Source organism: Chlorocebus sabaeus, chromosome 1, assembly GCF_047675955.1.
Source record: "Chlorocebus sabaeus isolate Y175 chromosome 1, mChlSab1.0.hap1, whole genome shotgun sequence".
NCBI classification, from domain to species: Eukaryota; Metazoa; Chordata; class Mammalia; order Primates; family Cercopithecidae; genus Chlorocebus; species Chlorocebus sabaeus.
The window spans coordinates 73,839,298-73,860,624 of NC_132904.1; the positions used below are offsets into that span (position 1 = coordinate 73,839,298).

Consider the following 21,327-nt stretch of genomic DNA (forward strand, 5'->3'; position numbering starts at 1 on the left):
TTGGGTGGCGGCTATAATGAGAAAGGGAAAGACAAGATAGAGAAGGTTCTTATTATCAGTGTTCCATTTCTTGATTTGATGGATACAAGTGTGTTTATAATTATTCTTCAAACAATACAAATGGTTTTGGCCCATTTCTCTTAATTTATATTTAACATAAAAGTGTTAAAAAGAAAGAACACATTCAAGTATATAGTGGTAAAGGGGCATCCTATCTGCAACTTACCACTCTCAAATTGTTCAGAAAGAAACTATTCATTATTTCATATAAAAAATGAGAAAAGGAAAGAGAGAACAAAAGAAAAAAGGCATACTCCAATAGAATACTTTCATCTCCTTTTATTGACGGACATAGAAATTTATGCTGCAGAGGCAGTAGTACCTCAGAGCATGAGAAGGTAGTCAATGGGGCTGACATGACAAGTCACAATGCTGGCTGGGGGTCCTACCATAGTGGGAGAACCAAAACCACAAAAATAGCAGGAGGTAGCAAACATCCCCAACACCCAGTGTAAGCATTTCCATTGGCAGAGAGCTTGGCCATGCATCTTAAAAACAGGGTCCCCTCACAGCTGGCAGGGTATCATGTCAGGCCGCCAAATCCATCCAGAACTAACATGCAGTCTCTAATCTGGAGACTCTTTATTGTGACCAAAAGATTTAGACCATTAGAAGATCCAAGTTAATCTTTCAGCTCCTTACCCCAGGCAGAAAAAGGGGCTGAGTTCCTGAAACATCACACAAGTAGAGCTGGACAGGTGCTGATGCCCAGCCTTGCTCTAAAAGTAGTCACCTTTTTTCCCCTGACTTCTCAACAATGCTCTCACTCAGTATGTGCCCTAGAAAACCTCTCAATGTTATAAACAAGGGACAAGATAGGGGCAGCAGCCTAGGGTATGCAGGGAATCAAAAGCTGCTACATAGCTGAGAGCATTTCACAAGAAACAGCATGGGAACACTATTGGGTCAAGGTCCTCCCAAACAGCTGCTAGAAGCACACATAAAGAAAAATGTGGTTGTTCTCCCATGTCAGGATCAGCTGTGCCAAAGTCATGGTCCAGGAAGCTGAGCCTCTTCATGTCCCTGGCAGATTATCAAACCCCATGGCATTCCCAAGCTGTTCCAGTTTTCAAGTACAATGAGGTGTCTGGGCAGTTCAGTCACAGAAAAGCAAGCACTAAAGAAATCTCAACTGATTACAAATTGATATTATCAAACCATAAATTTATATAGTCAAGAATTAATTATAGGGGATGGTTATGAAGGAGGTGAGGATTTTGCCGTATGGAAGACTAGAAACATTTATTCATATAAACTCTTAATCAAACCACCCTCATATCCATGAATTGGGAGGAAATTCCTTATTTAGAAGTGGCCATCATCTGATTAGTCATTCAGTTGCCGTTCTCTTCAATGCTAGACACATGGTTTCCAAGGATCAAAGTCTTGAGAGCACTAGATCAGGAAATGGGAGAAGCAAGGCAAGGAGAAGAGGGCATCAGGAGTTGGAATTTCTGAAATGTGCATTTATCTCACAGAAGGCTTGGCACAATGAGGCTGGGGTGGGTGTGGTTTTAGTGATTGTTCTTTGTTGCCTCCTTTGCGGCAGCAATCAGTGGAGTGAGGCTGGAGAGGGGCTTGGCAATCTTCAGGAATTGATGCTAGAAAGGAGAAAAATAGCAAAAGACACATGACTATTTACCATTCTTCCCCAGTAAGTGTTACAAGACATAAGGGCATCCTTGTTTGTAAAGGGTGCTATGTGGAAAGCTTCCGATCATCCCCGAATTGAAGGACATCTTAAAACAGACCACTTTGGAAAACTGTTTGGCAGCATCTACTTACAGATAAACATACATCTACCTATACCCTAGTAATTACAATCCTAGGTATATTCCCAAAAGAAATGAGTTTGTATAGCCACCAAAAGATATACACAGAAATGTTCATAGAAGATTTGCTTATAATAGCCAATAACCAGAAAGAACCCAAATGTCCAAGAGAATGGAAAAATGAATAGTGTTATATTCATATAATACTACACAGAAAACTACACAGCAATAAAATAAGTAATTGGTACACTGACAATGGGTTGAATTTCACAGACATGTTAAGGGAAAGAAGCTAGACAAGCGAGTTCATATTGTTTTATTCCATTTCTTCTGAGGTAAGCCTAAACCATGGTGATAATCAGAATAATAATTACCTCTGGGGAAGGTATTGAGAGCTCATGACCCAGTAGTATATTGCAATACTGCAGTTTAGGAGAATTGATCTAGGAATTTATCGTTCTATCCTCAAATCCAATAATGCTAATTCATTTAGTAAAAAGTTCAGTAGCTTGGTCCTTTCCCAAATCACTTTCACTGCGCTGTACTTTGGGCCATACCTTTAACCTTTAATGACTATTTAGGAGAAAATATATGAAAATTGCATCTATATTTTCAGTAAAACTGTTACGGAAAACAATTCCCTTCTTTTTTTTTTTTTTTTTGAGGCAGAGTCTCACTCTGTTGCCCAGGCTGGAGTGCAGTGGTATGGTGTCAGCTCACTGCAACCTCTGCCTCCCAGGTTCAAGCAATTCTCCTGCCTCAACCTCCTGAATAGCTGGGACTACAGGCGCCCACCACCATGCCTGGCTAATTTTTGTATTTTTAGTAGAGACGGGGTTTTGCCATACTGTCTAGGCTGGTCTCGAACTCCTGACCTCAAGTGATCCACCCGCCTCAGCCTCCCAAAGTGCTGGGATTACAAGCATGAGCCACCATGTCTGGCCTAACAATTCCTTATGTAATTATCAGAGCCTCTTAACCAAAAATGGTGTTTTTTGTTTTTTTTGTTTTTAAACATTTAGTAGTAAAAAAGCTTTGTGTCTTAAAAGATGTAGGATATTTCTTCTATTTGATAAAAAATATAGGAACTATCACATTTCCTTTTCTGCCCTGGCTACCAGGAAATTGAGAACCAAATTTGACCTCTAAGCATAATTATTCAACTCACATGAACATATCTGATTCTTCTGCCATACTTCTAATTCCCTTGATTAGTCATATTGTATATATGTATGTACACACACACACACACACACACACACACACACACACACACAAAGAGAGGGAAACATATATACAATATTCTTTGCTGAGAATTTTTTCAACTTCTGTTGGGACAGAGATAGTATAAAGAGCTACTGAGAACAAGAAGGTACTATTACTATGAAAGGAATAAAAGATCCTAGCTAAATCATGAAGATAGGAATTCCAATATATATCATCCTATGTATTTCTGTCCATAAGTGTGTTCTCACAGGAGAAACAGATGTGAAGCTTTTATGATTTACGATTCTCAAAGTCATGGTTTTCAATATTTACAATGTACACCAACAAGTTAAAAAGCCAGCTTTCTCAGATCACATGTTTCTACAATTCCCCTAAGTTGAGAGCAGCATGATCCAACACCGAACTGGGAGGCCTCAGTTTCCTTCTCTGTCTAATAAACAAAACAGACTAGATGAGCCCTAAGGGCTTTCCAGTTGTGATACTCTTTCAGCCTGTAAGAGCAGTGGCCAAGAGCATACACACTTCGGAGCCAAACAGGCTGAAATCCTGGATCTGCCACATTATCAGCTATCATGGAAAAGTTACTAAATACTTGAAACCTCAGTTTCCTCATCTGTAAAAATGAGAATAACAGAACCTATAACTCACAGAGTTGTTGTGAAGGACAATATATAAAGTGCTTAGTGCCTAAATATATAGAGTGTTTAGTGCCTAAAATATGGTAAAGATTCAATATAATGCATTTATTACTAGTTATATTACTGTATCAGGAAGAAAACTTTAGAGGGCACTAACCTTTCAAGAACTATAGTTTGGTACTTAATTAAGAATGGTATCTTTACTAATCACAGGCTTAGCGTATCGTATTTACACATTTCCCAGTGCCTACAGTTTGCAGAATACAACTCTCATGAACAGCAAAAGGGGTCCTACATTGTACTAAGAGACTTTTAGTCCCAACAGATACTAGAGACTAATGGGTTACACTTGGCAGAACCCAGATCTCATATCTAATAGGCCAGTACTCCATAATCAGTAACCTCAATTACAAAGAGATGATAAATATGTTCCAGAGGATGATATTCCAATGTAGGTTCTTCCAGCAATTTCATTCAATTCAATAAATATTTTTTGAGTACTTATCCTGAGTCAGGTTCTAGGTAAAACAAGAAACTCAGGGATTAATAAAATAGAGGTTATAATCCAGTAGGAAAGATTCATAATTAACACAGGGCAGTATGCTAGGTCCTGCCCTGCCCTGCCCTGCTCTGTCACTCCTGGGCTTTATAATACGAAAATAAATGACAGTGCATGCCTTTATAAAGTTGCACATGATACTTACTATTAAATCACTAGTGGGCAATATAATAAAAGAACACTTGTTATAAGAAATTGTACTGGAAACAAATATGTTAAATACAAATGATGTGGCCTGCTAAAGGCAATTTTTTCAACCATGTAAAATTATCAGGATTAGGGGGGTGGGAGTATAAAAGGCCTGGTAAACCCCTGACTCCGGGTTTCTCCACAAACTGGCAAAATCTCACTCTCAACAAGTAGAGTATCATTGCCATTATCTGAGGATTTCCAGTGAAGAAAGTGTAAAGACTCCAAAAGCCATACTCACTAATTATCTTCTAAACTTATGTTCCATGGATGGGCATGGTGGCTCATGCCATGCCTGTAATTCCACACTTTGGGAGGCTACAGCGGGCAGATCATTTGAGCCCAGCCTGAGCAACATGACAAAATCCTGTCTTTACAGAAAATATAAAAATTAGGCAGGTATGGTGGTGCACGCTTGTAGTCCCAGCTACTCTGGAGGCTAAAGTGGGAGGATCAGCAGAACCTGGGAGGCTGGGGCTGCAGTGAGCCATGACTGCACCACTGCACTCCAGCCTGGGCAACAGACAGAGATCCTGTCTCAAAAAATAAAACAGAAATAAAATAAAATAAACGTATGTTCCTTTGCTAAAAATGTATCCTTTGAGCTAATCCCAGCAAAAATATAACTTGCATAAGATTTGGGTGTCAGAGAGCCATTTCTCAACAAGACTCAAACAAACTCTGCCAGACTAATTCAAACAGAACAAAGGATGTGCTAATGAAAGATACAAGCAGGCCGGGCATGGTGGCTCATAACTGTAGTCCCAGCACTTTGGGAAACCGAGGTGGTCACATCGCTTGAACCCAGGAATTTGAGACCAGCCTGGCTAACACAGCAAAACCCCATCTCTACAAAAAACTTTTTAAAAAATTAGCCTGGTATGGTGGCATGTACCTGTAGTCCCAGCTACTTGGGAGGCTGAGGTGGGAAGATCACTTGAGTGAACCCAAGAGAGGAAAACTGCAGTGAGACAAAATCACACCATTGTACACTCCTGCCTGGGTGACAGAGTGAGACCTTGTAGGGAGGTGAGAGTAAGGGAGAGGGGGAAGGGGAAGGGGAAGGGGAGGGGGAGGGGGAGGGAGAGGGAGAGGAAAGGAAAGGAAAGGAAGGAAGGAAAGGGAAAGGAAGGAAAAGGAAAGAAAAGAAAGGGAAAGGAAGAAGAATAAAGGAAAGGGGAAAGGGGAAAGGGGAAAGGGGAAAGGGGAAAGGGGAAAGGGGAAGGGAAGGGAAGGGAAGGGAAGGGAAGGAAGGAAGGAAGGAAGGAAGGAAGGAAGGAAGGAAGGAAGGAAGGAAGGAAGGAACCAAGAAAGCTACAAGCAAAGCTCAATAGGTGCTCAGAAAATGATTGTAAACTGAGCCTAGGAGAACGTGTAGAGTTTTAACAGGCCGAGAAAGAGGCTAAGAAAATAAATGAGCAAAGCCCCAGGGATAAAAGTTAGGGCAGTAGGAACAGAGTGAGGGTAGGAAATGGTAAAAGAGAAGCCTAGTTGTATAATATCCAGTACCTTACAGACAAACATGAAGTAAAAAAGGCCTGGTTTAGTGATTCCCTGAATTAGGTGCTTCCCTGCACAGGGACAGTTACCTGCAGCAGCTCTTTAGCTGAACCTCTCTTCTCCACATCCATCTCAAGACAGCGGTTCAGAAAGTCCCGGAAGATAGCTGACAGCTTCTCTGGGTTCTGAAGTTCTGGGGTCCCATTGGTGGCAATGAGGTACAAGGCCTGGCAATAAAAATGGTGAATCACCTTGAACTCCAACTGAGGCTCTCTCTTGTTCTCCATATACACATTCTAGAAATATGGTCAGCTGCTTTATGCTCTAGGATGCAAAGTAGCAGCTGTGTATATATACTGGAAAGAGTATGACCTAAGGATCAGGCTGAACATTTAAAGGCCATGAGACTATGTGCAACTTCCCTATCTGTAAAGTAAGGATGATGATAATGCCCATCTCACATATCTGTAAAAATAAGATAGTGTATTTGAAAGTACTTTGTAAACTTACGAAATATGTTACAGACCTAAGGGTTTATTATTATTATTATTATTTTTTTTTTTTTTGAGACAGAGTCTCGCTCTGTCGCCCAGGCTGGAGTGTAGTGGCAAGATCTTGGCTCACTGCAACCTCCACCTCCTGGCTTCAAGCGATTCTCCTGTCTCAGCCTCGCAAGTAGCTGGGATTACAGGTGCCCACCACTACACTCGGCTACTTTTTGTATTTTTAGTAGAGACAGGGTTTCACCATGTTGGCCGGGCTGGTCTCGAACTCCTAGACTCAAGTGATCCGTCTGCCTCAACCTCCCAAAGTACTGGGATTACAGATGTGAGCCACTATGCCCGGCTTTATTATTATTCTTGCTTACACATCTGAAGGGTTTATTATCCATTTAGCCTGTTGAAACATCTGCCCAGCTACTGGCAGAAATTATTCCTGGTGCCTTCACCTCAGTCATCCAAGAACCGATCTCTTCTAGCAGGAAAGGAATATTAAATATAAGTGAAAACTGTTGCCACCTTGGTCCCCTAAATGAAGCATCTCCTGGGAAAGGTAAAGAAAAACACAGTAAGACCAAATCTTTACAATCAGTCAGCACTTAATTCAAAGAGTACTTATATAAGCACTGTCTAATTTAATGGCCACAATTAACTCTGGGCAAGAATTATCATCCTCACTTCACAGATAAGGTACAGAAACATAAAAAGATATGTCTAGGGCCGGGCGTGGTGGCTCACTCCTGTAATCCCAGCACTTTGGGAGGCTGAGGTGGGTGGATCACCTGAGGTCAGGAGTTCGAGACCATTGAGACCAACCTGATCAATATGGTGAAATATGGTCTCTACTAAAAATACAAAACTTAGCTGGGCATGGTGGAAGATGCCTGTAATCCCAGCTACTCAGGAGGCTGAGGCAGGATAATCGCTTGAGACCGGAAGGTGGAAGTTGCAGTGAGCTGAGATCACACCATCGCACTCTAGCCTGGGTGACAGAGTGAGACTCTGTCTCAAAAAAAAAAATGTGTGTGTGTGTGTGTGTGTGTGTGTGTCTAGGATCACTCTGTCTTGTTTCCAACATATCCCAGCAATTATTATCTTCAAATCTCTGCAAGGCCATTCTAAGGCAGGGAAGAATATGTTGCATGTGAAGTCAGAGGCAAAGCTGGGACCAAAGGATAGAAACTACAGAAGGTAGTTTCAGTTTGGTGCACTGAAGCAATTTCCAATAATCAGAGATATCCAAGGATGACATGAGCATGTAGATGACCACCTACCAGCAACAGTGCGCAGGGAACTCCTGCACTAGATGGGAGGTGGGAATAAATGAGAAAATAAAAGCAATCAGAATAAATTTCACATTTGCCCACACCAAGATTACCAACCTATTTGCATCTGTGTTGATATGCTCTGTTACAAGGGATAAATTGTCCATGCTAATCTAATGTCCTTTACTTCAGTAGTTGATCGAACCCCTCTCATCGACTTAAGGATATCACTTCTATAATTGTCACTTCCTTTTTGTACATGACCATTTTCCTCCTCTCCACTAAATCATTCCCATTAGCACACAGACATAATCTTTTAGAAAAACCCTCCCTTGACTCCATTTTAAGATAGTGTTCCATTTTTGTTACCCTTCCCAGCAAAATTCCTTTAAGAGAAAAAAAACCTGTTTATACATGCCATCTCAACGTCCTCTTCTTCCACTTTCATGAATTTAATTAGACTTTCATCCCCATCTCTCTACTGACAACTGATTGTTAAGGTCATTAAGAACCTCTACATTGGCAAATCCAATGTTCATTTCTCAGTTTCATCTCAACCTATCAATCACATTTGACACATAATCTACCCTCCTCCTCCTTCGGGAAGCACACTGTTCTATTCATCTCCAGGACACTTCACCTCCAAGACACTTCTCTGTTCTCTCACACTAGAAAGGCCACTCCTTGGTCTACTTTGCTAGTTCCTCCAACCTGTAAACAGTGGAATAACCTAGAGCTCAGTACTCAAATCTCTTTTCTTTAACAGTACTCATTCTCTAGGTGAGTGATCTCATCTACCTCTGATTTTAAATACCAACTATATATTATCTACTAATAAATTTATGTTTATTGTCCTGACCCCTCACCCTTGAACTCCAGACTCTTAAGCCAAACTCTACTCCTAGCTCCACTTAAATGTCTAATTAACACTTCAAATCAGCACATTCAAAACCAACTCTTAATTACCCAACTTAAGTATGCTCTTCACCATTTCAACAGATGGCAACTGAATTTTTTCAGCAATTCAGACTAAAAATGGTGTAGTAATTACTGATTCCTCTTTCTCTAATATTCAGTTCATCCTGTCAGCTGGTCCTTCAAGACATTTCCTGAGTCTGACCACTTCTCACTTCCACTCCTACCAAGACACCACCACTCTGAACTATTACAACAGTCTCTCGCAGTCTATTTTCCATAAAAGCAGCCAAAATGATCTGTTTAAAACATAAATCAGATCACATTACTCCTCAGCTCAAAACCCTCTAATGACTTCCCAACTCTGCAGAATAAAATAACTTACGAGAGAGAACTTCCCTCTCTGCTCTAAAATAGCACACCTCTTCCTCCATTACTCTCTTAACTTCCTTACTTTGCTTTTTCTCACAGCATTTACCATCTGTTACTACATATTAATTTATTTTATTTTCATTAGAATAGTTTCTTGCACTTGAAAGGGACTCAGATAGTTGTTGAATAAATGAATGAGTGACTTCTAATATTCCTTTTCTTTGACCATTTATATTTTAAGTTCAACAGTGACTAGTTGTATCCAGAAAAGGGATCTCCAGGTTGAAAGCCATAGAGAATAGCCTGGATTCTTATTTCCTGGGACTAGAGACAACAGCCCAAATAAATTGAAATAGGAATGGTAACACTCACTCTCAGAGGGTTTTCATTGAGGTACGGAGGCTCCCCTTCAATCATTTCGATGGCCATGATGCCCAGGGACCAGATGTCAACCTTGGGCCCATAGGCCTTTCGTGTCACAACCTCTGGTGCCATCCAGTATGGGGTTCCCACCATGGTGCTCCGTTTGCTCTGCTCTGGGGTTATCTGTGCACAGAATCCAAAATCAGCTAGAAAAGAAAAATAAGAGAAAGAACATACATTTAGGATATACACTCACTTCAGGAAGTGTTGACTGTGTGTCTACACGTAGGTGACAAGATCTGCCTGGCTTCCAGCTCTGCTATCCTTTGTCTCTCGTCTCTCCAAAGTCACTTGACTGCCACCTTCATGTCTAGCTCCTAGCCTATTTCCTATTGAACCCTGAAGAGAAATAGGAGGAATATAAGAAACACCATCTCTGGCCTCCTATCTCTCCTTAAACCAGGGGACTTAGTGTTAAAGTCCAAGCTGCCCATTTTGGTCTTGATTGCTTGTCCCAGTTCTGCTTTGTTCTTGAAAAACCACTCTCATATTCTCAAATATGGCAACGAGGTCCTTGCCTTATTTCTTGGGCACGAGTCCTTGATTTAAACCCCAGTCACCTATGACTAAGCATGGCCCTGTTTTTATGCCCCAGGCCCAGGGCTGCTAGCAGTCCTTCCATAAACTGCCCATCCACCCATAACATAGCCTGTTTTTCTGGTCTACTGGTCTTTACACCTTTGAACAAAATGTTCTACCTGCTGTGGTTTTCACATTATATTGCAATTATAAATTTATTTAAATTAGGAAGTCTTTGAGAGTACGGATTATATCTTCTTACTTGTCCTCATATCCCTAGAAGGACTGGCATGTACTAGACATTCAATAAAAGTTTGCTGAATAACTGAATGAAAGAAGTTACGCAAAACCCTTTTTTCTAATTATCTATTAAATGTTTTCCATACTTGATTGAGAAGGTAGGGAAAATGTACTCTCAGTGCCCATCACAGGACCTAGCACAGAGTAAGCATTCAGCCAAGTTTTTTGTGGTTGTTGTTAAATGTATACATGAATGAAAAAATAATGAAATGATATCCTATGATTAATATAGAAGAATATAAAACAGCCCTCATATCCCATGAAATAATAAAGACCCTTTGGTGAGTGTCGTAGTTACTATTATATGATGACCATCTCACAGGAGACAGGGCCCCACAGGGAGAGAAGTATTATCATTCCTAAGGCTCCTACTTACTTAGCTTGACAGAGCCATCCATTCCCAACAGAATATTGTCACTCTTGATGTCTCTGTGAATGACCTGGTTCGAATGCAAAAACTCCAGAGCCTGCAGACACTATTGAAGTGGTGTGGGCAGGGGGAGAGAGAAAGGACATACATATAATACAGAAGACTTAATAGAAAATCAACTAATTCAACCTCTTCACTTTAAAATAAAGGAAGTAAGGCCCCAACGAGTAAAAGGACTTGCCCCAAATCACTCGCAGAGCCAGATCTAGAACCAAGTCTTCCATCTCCCAGCTAAACATTCTTTTAACACTCCATGCTGCCTTTCACCTTAAAATAGTTTTTTAAGTAAAGGAGTTCCTCCAATGTTTTTTATTTTTTTAATTAGATCCTTGGTAAAGAACCTAAGGCCCAAGAGAAATTACTGAAGAAAAATGGAAAGGATCTTATAATGACAGACTGGAGGAAAACAACAAATAAGGGTCATATTTGAGGAAGCAGACATATGGAAGTGATACTAGAAGCAGTAAGTTAGCAGGATAATCTTATTTTGGTGAGGAGATATTTTGTACTATTTTGGATATGCTGAATTTGACATCTGAAGATAAATGTCCAGTAGGCAACTGAATTTATAACTCTTAGTTTCCATATAGAGGTAAATATTTACAAGTCATTTGGGAAGAGATGATTTTTGTTTAAGTTACAGAAATGGTTGAACCTGGCAAAGGGTATAAGAGAAAGAGAAGAACCTTGGAAAACACCTATGGTACACAGGCAGAATGAGTAACAAAGAGACACAATGGTACAATTAAAATGCCTGGTTCTGCTGCTACCCCACTAACTATATAATTCTGGACTCCCATCTATAAAATGTGGGAATTAGATGAGATCATCTCAGCTTTTCTACTAAATCAATAATTTGCTTTCATTGACCCAAAACTAATTTTTTAGGAACTTCTACCAATTAAAAAACACTAAAGATATAAGTGAACAGGAAAATACTATTTAAATGGTCCTAACCTAATACTTTACTTTCTAAGAATATACCAATGGCTAAATTAAGAATAAAACAATATCCAGAATTGGGTTTTCTCTGAAAATGTAAGAGCTGCTCTTCTTACAAGGGTGGAGACATCTCAGGATGTCAGAAATTATGATGAAAAAGAATGATCTTGAGAAATTGGAACCTCATACATTGCTGGCAGGAGTGTAAAACAGTACAGCTACTACAGAAATGGTTTGGCAGTTCCTCAAAAGTTGAGTACAGAGTTGTCATATGACCAGCAATCCACCTGTAGTTATATACCCACGAGAATGAGAACATACCTCCACACAAAAACTGGTATATAAGTGTTCATAGAGTAATTTTTTATTTTTTATAACAGCCGAAAACAGAAAGAACTCAAATGTCCATTCTATTACTTGGCAATAAAAAGGAATGAGGTACTGATACATGCTACAAAATGGATGATTCTTTGAAACACAATGCTAGCTAAGTAAAAGAAGCCAATTACAAAAGAACAAATATTACATGATTCTATTTATATAAAATGCCCAGTACAGGGAAACTACAGAGGTAGAAAATAGATTAGTGGTTACATAGGGCTGGGAGAGTTAGGGCAGGGGACATGGGGAGTGACTGTTAATGGATATTAATTTCCTCTTTGGAGTGATAAAAAGGATCTAAAATTCATTATGATGGTGGTTGTACAACTCTATGAACATACTAAAAGCTAGTGAATTATATACTCTAAATGGGTGAATTATATCTCAGTAAAGATATTTTAAAAAGGAGATGATCTCTATTAGAACTGAAGAATAGTAATACCATCTATCATACAACATTAACATTTTTTTCCAAGTGCTTTTTCATCCATATAGCTCCCCTAAGGTACATACAGTGTGAATGTTGCAATTTCCATTTTATAGATTAATAATGAGGCAAAATGATTTCCCAAAGTATACGTATGTATGTATTCTCCACTAGTGAAACTTGGTTCCTGAGGGTAAGCAGGTGTGGTGAAAAAAATCTTAGGTATTACAATGGTTTATGACCCTCCAAAGGGCCATGGTATGTAAACAGTTGACCTATGTATCTGTGATATTAAAATTTTATAGCAGGGAGTATGATTAGGAAAAAGGCTCCTTAAGAAGGAGACAATGAAAAGAAGGTTAAGAAATACTGCATTAGTAGTGGAACAAGGAAAAAAAGTCAGAACCCCTAAGAATCCCAGCCTGGTATTAATTTCATTAATTAATTCCAATTACTTGTGAATATTCTAGATCCCAAAGTTGTTTGCAAAGGGGACCATATTTTCTAGGGCAGTATTGATTTCACATTTTATTTTTCTTAACACTGATTAAATATGTAACTACATAATTTCAGCAGTATGCCTTCATATCTTGCACTATCAAACCCCAATCACACTATTATACTCATCCCCACAAAATTCTGAACCTCATCTCATCTTCTATGCTTCCCCTAATTTCCTAACTTTTCTATTATGTTGGTGCAAAAGCAATTGTGGTTTTTGGCATTTTTTTTTTAAGTAATCGCAAAAACTGCAATTACTTTTGCATTATTGGGCCACCAGAAAGTTCCAGTCTGTCATCAGCAAAACACCCAATATCCTCAATGTCTCTGAATATTCCCTTCATCTTCTTGCTCTAATGGAAATGAAATGTGGTTATTCCCTGAGGACACTGTCCAGGCCTTCTGGAGGGCTTTTTTTTCCTCTTACATCAGCATATTATCGATTCCAGACATTTAATAGCAATGAGGAGAAAGGGAATATCTATTTGAGCTTTTTTTTTTTTCCCCCTGGAAGTATTTTACCCTAGATTTTTGCTGGCTTGCTTTTATATATCATTCAGATGTTTACTCAAATCCATAGCAAAACCTTCCCTGACTATCCCGTCTAAAATAGAACTTCCTCCATCAGTACCTTCTTACTCTGCTTTATTTTCCTTATAGCACAAAAATAAAGCAAGAAAGCGAATAAAAATGATTAAAATATATGCCCAGATAAAAGAGATAAAGGAATATATAATAATGTGCTTAGAGTGGTTATCTTTAAGACTGGAATTACGAGTGACTTTTTACAATATATACTATCTAGTACTTTATAATTTTTCTGCCTTGGGTAGAATAAAGTTATCTTTAAAGAAAAAAAAATCATGGTGATAGAAATGACAAACACAGGTACAATACAGGAATGACAGGAATGTCAGCACTAATTTCTACCAATTCCACAGAGCCCAGACTGAGATCTCACTGGGTAGGGAACTTCAGGAGACTGGAATACGGAGGCAGCTTTCTACCCAAGACTGCTTGGCCCTTGGCCTTACCTCACGGCACACAGCTGCAATCTGGCCTTCATCCATGCATGTTTCTGTCACCACGTCTGTCAAGGAGCCTCCAGCCAAGTATTCCATAACAACCCATAGCTCATCTCCCACGAGGTAACTGCAGGAATACAGATAAAGGGTGAGAGGGAACAATCAGAGTACTCTGAGCCATGGCACTGGGTTTCAAAGGCTAAGCATATACACAGAGTGAAACTATGTCTTAGCATAAAGTAAAGTAAAAGATTCTTTACTTTGGGGAAAAGCAGAATCTGGGGGACAAAATCACTAACTTTGAATTTCTCAAGGATGCTCCTGGAGAAAACCAAGCATACGTGTTCTGTGAAACCCCAAAGGGCAGAACTAAGATCACTAGCTTAAAGTGATACAATAAAATTGCATTTCATCACAACACAAAGGAAGACATTCTAAAATTAGAAAGACTGACATGATTCCCACACCTCTAGAAGCATCCAAACATTTTACAATGATAAGATTTACAGTCCATGTTACCCAAAGAAGAGAGAGCTACTAACCCTCCCAGAGAGTCCTACCAGATCTGAGATCTATGAGACCAAGTACTGGGTCTTGTTTAAGACTCTATCCCCAGAGTCCAGCACAGCAAATGCCAATATTTACTAAATAAATCAATGAATGAAATAAAAGATAACTAAAAATATTAAATGAAATAATGTTTATGAGTCCCTTAAAAGCTGCAAAGTGTTGTATACATAGTCATTATGCTGACAATTGACCTCTACTTTGAGTGTCTGTGATTCAAGAATGGAATGAATTTAGCAATGGCTTACAGAGCCAAAGCCGTCTGATAAGCCAAGGCTACCATTTAGTAAGGTATCCCCGGAGAGATTGTGGACTCACACGAGTTAGAAGTGATGGCTTCACTCAGGGGTTGGATCACTCAACCCTATTACATGATAAATAAAAAGGTCACTTAGCCTATCTGGTCAATGTTTCCTTACTATAGAATCGGACAAATAAAAACAAGGTGAGCCTAGAGCCCTGAAGTCTTCTGCCAGTCTTGGACATAGACGCTGGATTGGAAAAAAAAACATTTCTTGCACTGGCTTGAACTGTGTGGTATCATCTTATCTTCATCCTGATATTAGGAACACTGCTGGACAGATGTGGAGACTGTTGGAAGATTTTAACAAATGCACTCAAGCAAAGGGTAAGATTTGAATCCTATTTTTTTGACTACTAATCGACTGCTCTTTCCATAAAACTTTGTGTTCTGATTTATAATTTTTAAATGTCCATGACAAATAAACATGACAATCTCTTTTGAGAGAGAAGACTATGGGGATTTGAACTGCTATGGTCTGAATGTTTGTGTCCCTCACAAGTTATATGTTGAAAATCTAATCACTAATGTTATTAGGAGGTGGGGCCTTTGGAAGGTGATTACATCATGAGGGTTCTGCCCATGAGTTCATCCATATGTGATGGAGTTCCCCCGGGACATCTCACAAAAACCACAGACCCTCATTTGCAACACCTTCACTGAATGCTCAGGTTAAGATCCTCTTCTATGATTTTACAGAGTGTACTTTTTTCTATACCAGACTAGGAACTATTTGAGGGCAAAGATAGCATTATTTACTTCTGATTTCCAGAGTAAAAGCCTCTGGGAATACCAGTAAAGGTATGATTAATAAACAAATCTATAAGTCTCTTAATCCTACTCCCAGAACACAAATTCCTTCAATAACATGGTCTTATCATTTAGATGCATCCACTGATGGGTAACTCACCATTTTGTGAGACAGGCCATACCCTTACTGACAGCTTTCATTTTTCCATATCCTGAGCCAAAATCTAAAACCCCTGTCGCCTTCAGTAGTTTGCACGAGCTATATTCTCTGTATAATAAGTTCTGAAAGAGATGATAAGGTACTAACTTTCAGAGGATTCTTCAGAGCCAGTCAGGACCCACATTAAGGAGACATAACCATCTCAAAGAAAAAGGCTTTATTCTTTACAGTGTTGGGAATGTCAAAGTTCAACTCTTTTCCTTTTTAAGGAAACTGAAGCTTACTAGTGTTTTAGATGCAGAATAAGAAGGCACCCTTATGAAATCTACCAGTAACAGGAAGAGGTAGCTGGTCATGCAATATAAGAGGTAAAGAAATTAGAGCCCAAGATATAGTCCAATTTCACCTCCACCTATGATGTCTCTGAACCCTGGGCAAGAAGCTTAACTTTTTTTTTTGTTCAGGTATCGGAGAAAAGAACCTGATATAATAGAAAGGGCATTGATATTGGTGCTAGGAATATTCAAATTCAAAACACTGCTTTGCTGTTTTACGGCTTACTACTCTTGGACAAGTTATTAACATCTATAAACCTCAGTTTCCTCGTCTGTAAAATATGGATTAAAAACCCTACCTCACAACGAGATACTGTTCGTGAAAGTGCTTAGTACAAAATAAAGCACAATACAAATATTATATACAACCACTCTTACTATTTTGAAAAACAATTTTGATGAGCTGGAATGATGGGCTAAAACAATAAAAATGGGACTTAATGAAGATAGTGAAAAAGTTCTATATTTCCAGTTTAATGCAAGCTATGTAAAAAAAAAAATCAGAAATTTTAGTTGACTGCAAACTTACTAGGAGTCAAAGCACACATCCTAAAAGATAAAACAAGAATGAAATCATTAAGCTGTGTTGAGTTTAGAAAGAGTCCCACTCTCTCCGTAGTGGTCAGATCTCAAATGAAACATCTAGTTCTGCACGTTGCATTTTAAGAGAACATAAACAAACAAGCAGTTATTCAGGAGGATGAGCAGAATAAGGAAAGATTTGGGATATAAAATGAGTTAAGGACCTAGATGTTTGACTCAGGCAGATGGGCTGGTAGGTTTCCCTTAGGCAAAACAAACAGTAATAGGATCAACTGTTACAAGCTACATGGTGGTAGAGTTCAGCCTAATACAGAAGGATTTCCCAGCAATAAAGGTGTCCAGCATTACACAGGGTCACCTACAGAGAGCTCAGCATCACAGAAGACTCTTAAATGGAGGCAGTTCTGAGTGCTGGCACCGCCCTCTTCTCTGACAGTCCACCAATCAGTCCCAAAGGCCCTATCCCTCTGATGGGACCCACCACTCCATACCTGTCCAAGTAATTCACAATGTTTGGGTTCTTGTTTTCCCTCATGACCAGGATCTCATTAATAATCAGCTCTTTCTTGGGCTGCTGCTGAAGATTCATCTGCTTAATGGCCACCTGAAATCAGAGTATATTCAATGTGCAACCATAGTCATTCCCATTTATTGAGCACCTACTAAGTACCAGACCTTAAGTACTCAGGAAGCAAAGATGAGTAAGATACAGTCTTAGCCCTCGAGTAATTCACAATTTGTCTATGTAGACCAGTGGTCTTCAAAGTGAGGTCTCAAGCCAGCATTATCATCATCTGGGAGCTTGTTGGAAATAAAAACCTGGGGTCCCACCCCAAATCTACTAAATCAGAAACTATGTGATGTAACAAGTCCTCCAGGTCACTGTGATATACACCAAAGTTTCAGAATCAAACTTTGGTGTAGAAAAATACTTTTAAAAAGTCACAACAGAAAAGAGATGCTATAACAGAGGTTCATACAAAATGCTAGCAAAACACAGAATACGGCAAAAGCCAAGAACTCTTTCAATCTGGCCAAGTATAGGGACTTCATAAAGGGAGAGGTGACTTTCTGAACCTGGTGTAGAAACATAAATCAGAGTTGACCAGGTCAAGAAAGAATAGAAAAGGAGGATGAGAGCTCTATCTACAGAAATAAAAACAAATTTCCAGACAACATGAATATAAGGTATACTTTAGTTTCTAAGGTACTTAGTATCAATTCCTTCTATACGTAAGGTACTATTATAAGGTGTTCTCAAATTTGTTATTTCATTTAATCTGCAAAGACACCTTGTGTGCTAAATATTACTAATGATTCAACAGATGGGGAAACTGTGTTTCAGAGAGGATGTGACTTGCATACATAGCTATTCAACAGCAAAATCAGGATTAGAACCCTCAAAAGGGATGCCAAGTTATCCTGTACATGTAGCCAGATTAATTTTCCCCCACAGTACACATTTGATAACCTTGTTCAAAAACTTACATGGCTCCTGGTTGCCTAGAAATGTTTCTCAGTACAACATTCAAAGTTCTCATGATCTGGCTCCTACTTTACTTCCAACTCTATTCCTTCACAGACGAGTGTCCATGGAGAACACTCCATGTTCTCCCTGGTATCTAGTTCCCCTTCCTTTGTTCAGAATCTTCTCTTCATCTGGAACAGCCTGTATCATTTCCATACATTCAAAAGCTACTTACGCTTTGTATCAGGCAAAAGGAAACTTCATTCTCCAAACCCAATATGCATTTTCCCTTCTTTAAAGCCCTATAAGATCATATTTATCCCTCTTTTATGGAACTTACAACTTGCTATCATGTGTAATGATTAGTTAGGGGTAGTGTATCAAGAAGTTTGAGGGCTTGACTGAAAGCCCAGAACCCCAATGCCAAACACAGGCCTTTACACACATAGTGGTGCTCAAGAAATGTCTGTAGAAAGAGGGCAAGAGAGAAGTCAATAGGTTGGTCAGTACTTTGTTTTTAAATAAAAACAACCAAAAAATGGCAATGGGCTCCTCTATCCCATAGGAGTATACTTTAAATTATTTTCTAAGTGTTCATTCTCTAGAGATATTTTGCCTTTTTCCTGCTTAGTGGACAAGAACACAAACATCTAATAGAACAAAGTTGTCTTTCTAGAAGCAGCAAGAAGTATAAAGAAGGAATGATTCAAACTTTTATGTGACAAATCCCTGATTCTATTATTTCTTCAAGTCAAGAATGGACAGTCTTTTGCAGAGACCAAGTTAATCATTAAGAATAGAAGTAATTCTGTAAAAAAATCTGACCACCTCCATTCCCTACCTCGAGTAAGGAAAAATTGCTTTGGAGTGGAGTTTCCTGTTAGGTCAGGCTTCTTTCTAGTCTGGTGGCAGCTGTCTATAACAGCTGAGCATTAGTTTTTCCTAACGTTTGAAAAGCAACATGTTGATCTAAAGATATTAAGTATAGTTAGCCCTTATAACACACATTAAGGACTGGAGCCAGAAGAATATCTTTTGAGTTACTCATGCCATCTTGGAGGATGGGACACTGCTTATGAACCTCACAGTGGTCACTGCTGGCAGCAGCAAGGAAGGAGAGGCATAAAGAGGCTAACATGGAGGCTGGGGCAGGACATGAGAGTCCTTTTCTTTTTTCTTTTCCTTTCGAGACAGAGTCTCGCTCTGTTGCCTAGGCTGGAGTGCAATGGCAATCTCTGCTCACAGCAACCTCCGCCTCCCGGGTTCAAGTGATTCTCCTGCCTCAGCCTCCCGTGTAGCTGGGATTACAGGGATCCGCCATCACGCCTGGCTAATTTTGGTATTTTTAGTAGAAACAGGGTTTCACCATGTTGGCCAGGCTGGTCTCGAACTCCTGACCTCATAATCTGCCCGCCTCAGCCTCCCAAAGTGCTGGGATTACAGGCGTGAGCCATAGTGCCCAACTGGGAGCCCTTTTCAATAGCTACTAACTATGGGTTAGGCTGTGTCCTTCATCTATCAGACCCCACCTATATAGGCTAGGATATAGCATTCCTATAACAGAAAAAGAACTAGACTTGAACTCTGAGAACTTAAGCTCAGGACCTGTCACTTACTGACCTTGACCAATCACAAGCTCTCTGAGCCTCAGTCTCTTCATCAATACGTTGAAGACAATCTCAACCTTGATTCCCCTCTTCTCAAGATTGTTTTGAATACCAAGTGAGACAATGGCAAATGCATTACTCACATATAAGTAAATAAGCAATAAAGTTAGACAATAATGAAAATGGTAATCATAGTAATAACAGCATTTAATAAGTACTTGGCACAGCAACCACTCTCCCACCACTACTATTTATCAAATACCAACTGTGTGCCAGGCTCTGTGCTAGATGCCCTACTTATATTATCACAGTAAAACCTAACAGCCCTGCAAAGTAAGAATCATGATCTGCATTTTCAGGTAAGAAAATGAGGCGAAGACTCAAGAAAATTCTAAGGTCATAATCAATACCCACAGGTCCATGCGACTCCAAAGGCTCTTCCAGTCTGTTCTTTCTATTATACACATTCTCTCTAAAAACACGCTTGAAAAATAATTGTTGATCTGTAACTGGAAGACTTCCCAGCACTAACATTCTTCCTATATGTGAGACAATAGGTCTGCCCTTCTCAGCTGGATAACCCCCAATAAGCACACACTCACAAAGACGGAGAGCATCCTGCTGACTCCACTAAAGATTTATTCTCCCTGGGGCAGGAAATGAAGCCTTCCTGACCACACTGCATTAGCCACCCTGATGGACTGCCTTCCATTCATAGTTTTGTAACCACAAGGCAGGCATACAATGAATTTAAATTTCTCTTTCCTCTGGCCAGCTTCTCACACAGCCAGCCTCCAGGCCTTCCAGGAACCACCATCATCACCTACCTGCCTCCCATCAAGGACTGTGAGGCCTGAGAGGCCAGAAACACGACAAGGGACTCTAGTATCTAACCTCAGCTCTGTTGTGCTCTTGCGGCCCAAAACACACAGGATTAGGAGTCAAAGATTCTAAACCAGTCCCTGCTAATCGCTGACAGTACAACTTTGCAAAAAAGTTATTTATATACCCTGAGCCTCAAATTCCTCAGCAGTAAAGAAAAAATAATATTACCTACCTCATAGAGTTCTTTTCAGGATTGGTATAACCTTCTTTATTTTAATCTCTGCATCATATTCACCATCATTAAAACGTCATGATAATACTATCCTTCCTTCCTCACCATTATTTTTACTTTAAGGCAGATTTCTGTCAATATTACAAGGCTTTTATATGTACACAAAGGAAATTACAGTCTCTTAAATTTACACATGATTTTAATGTCTGTGAACTTTCACAGAATTCTTAGCATAAGGTGTGGAATAAAGCAAATGCTTTGTGGAATACATACATATGCATATGAGTAAAAATGAATAAATATGAATATGTAGTTCATAAAGTTTATAATGCATTTTCACATGTATTGCTTTACTGAATTCTTTCAACACTTTTGTGGACATTTTATCATGCATATTTTATAAATATATAAAATTCAGGCTCAGAGAGGTCAGATGACTTGCCCAAGGTTATATAAGTAGCTAAAGGCTTATAAGCATCTAGTTCTTTGGATTCTCACGTCAAAGAACAATGAATAAATCCTTAACCATAATAATGATTTTTAAAACTTGGCTTACCCTAGGTGGAGCCTTAATATTTGGCTTTAACACTTGAA

At 39.3% G+C, this 21,327-nt stretch overlaps 1 protein-coding gene across 10 annotated transcripts in view; it reads right to left on the reverse strand.

Moving 5' to 3' along the window:
* Positions 1–324: 324 nt before the first annotated feature.
* The window catches only part of PAK1 (p21 (RAC1) activated kinase 1), a 149,417-nt gene continuing 128,414 nt past the window's right edge, over positions 325–21,327 (reverse strand). For all 10 annotated transcript variants that reach the window (XM_008020241.3, XM_038005437.2, XM_008020238.3 and 7 more), the window contains 6 exons: positions 17,093–17,205; positions 13,955–14,072; positions 10,616–10,715; positions 9,370–9,566; positions 6,035–6,172; positions 325–1,661 (listed from right to left, as the gene is read on the reverse strand). In XM_008020241.3, coding sequence (XP_008018432.1) covers positions 1,575–1,661; positions 6,035–6,172; positions 9,370–9,566; positions 10,616–10,715; positions 13,955–14,072; positions 17,093–17,205 — 753 coding nt within the window. In that variant the 3' untranslated portion in view covers positions 325–1,574. The remainder of the gene's footprint in view (positions 1,662–6,034; positions 6,173–9,369; positions 9,567–10,615; positions 10,716–13,954; positions 14,073–17,092; positions 17,206–21,327) is intronic.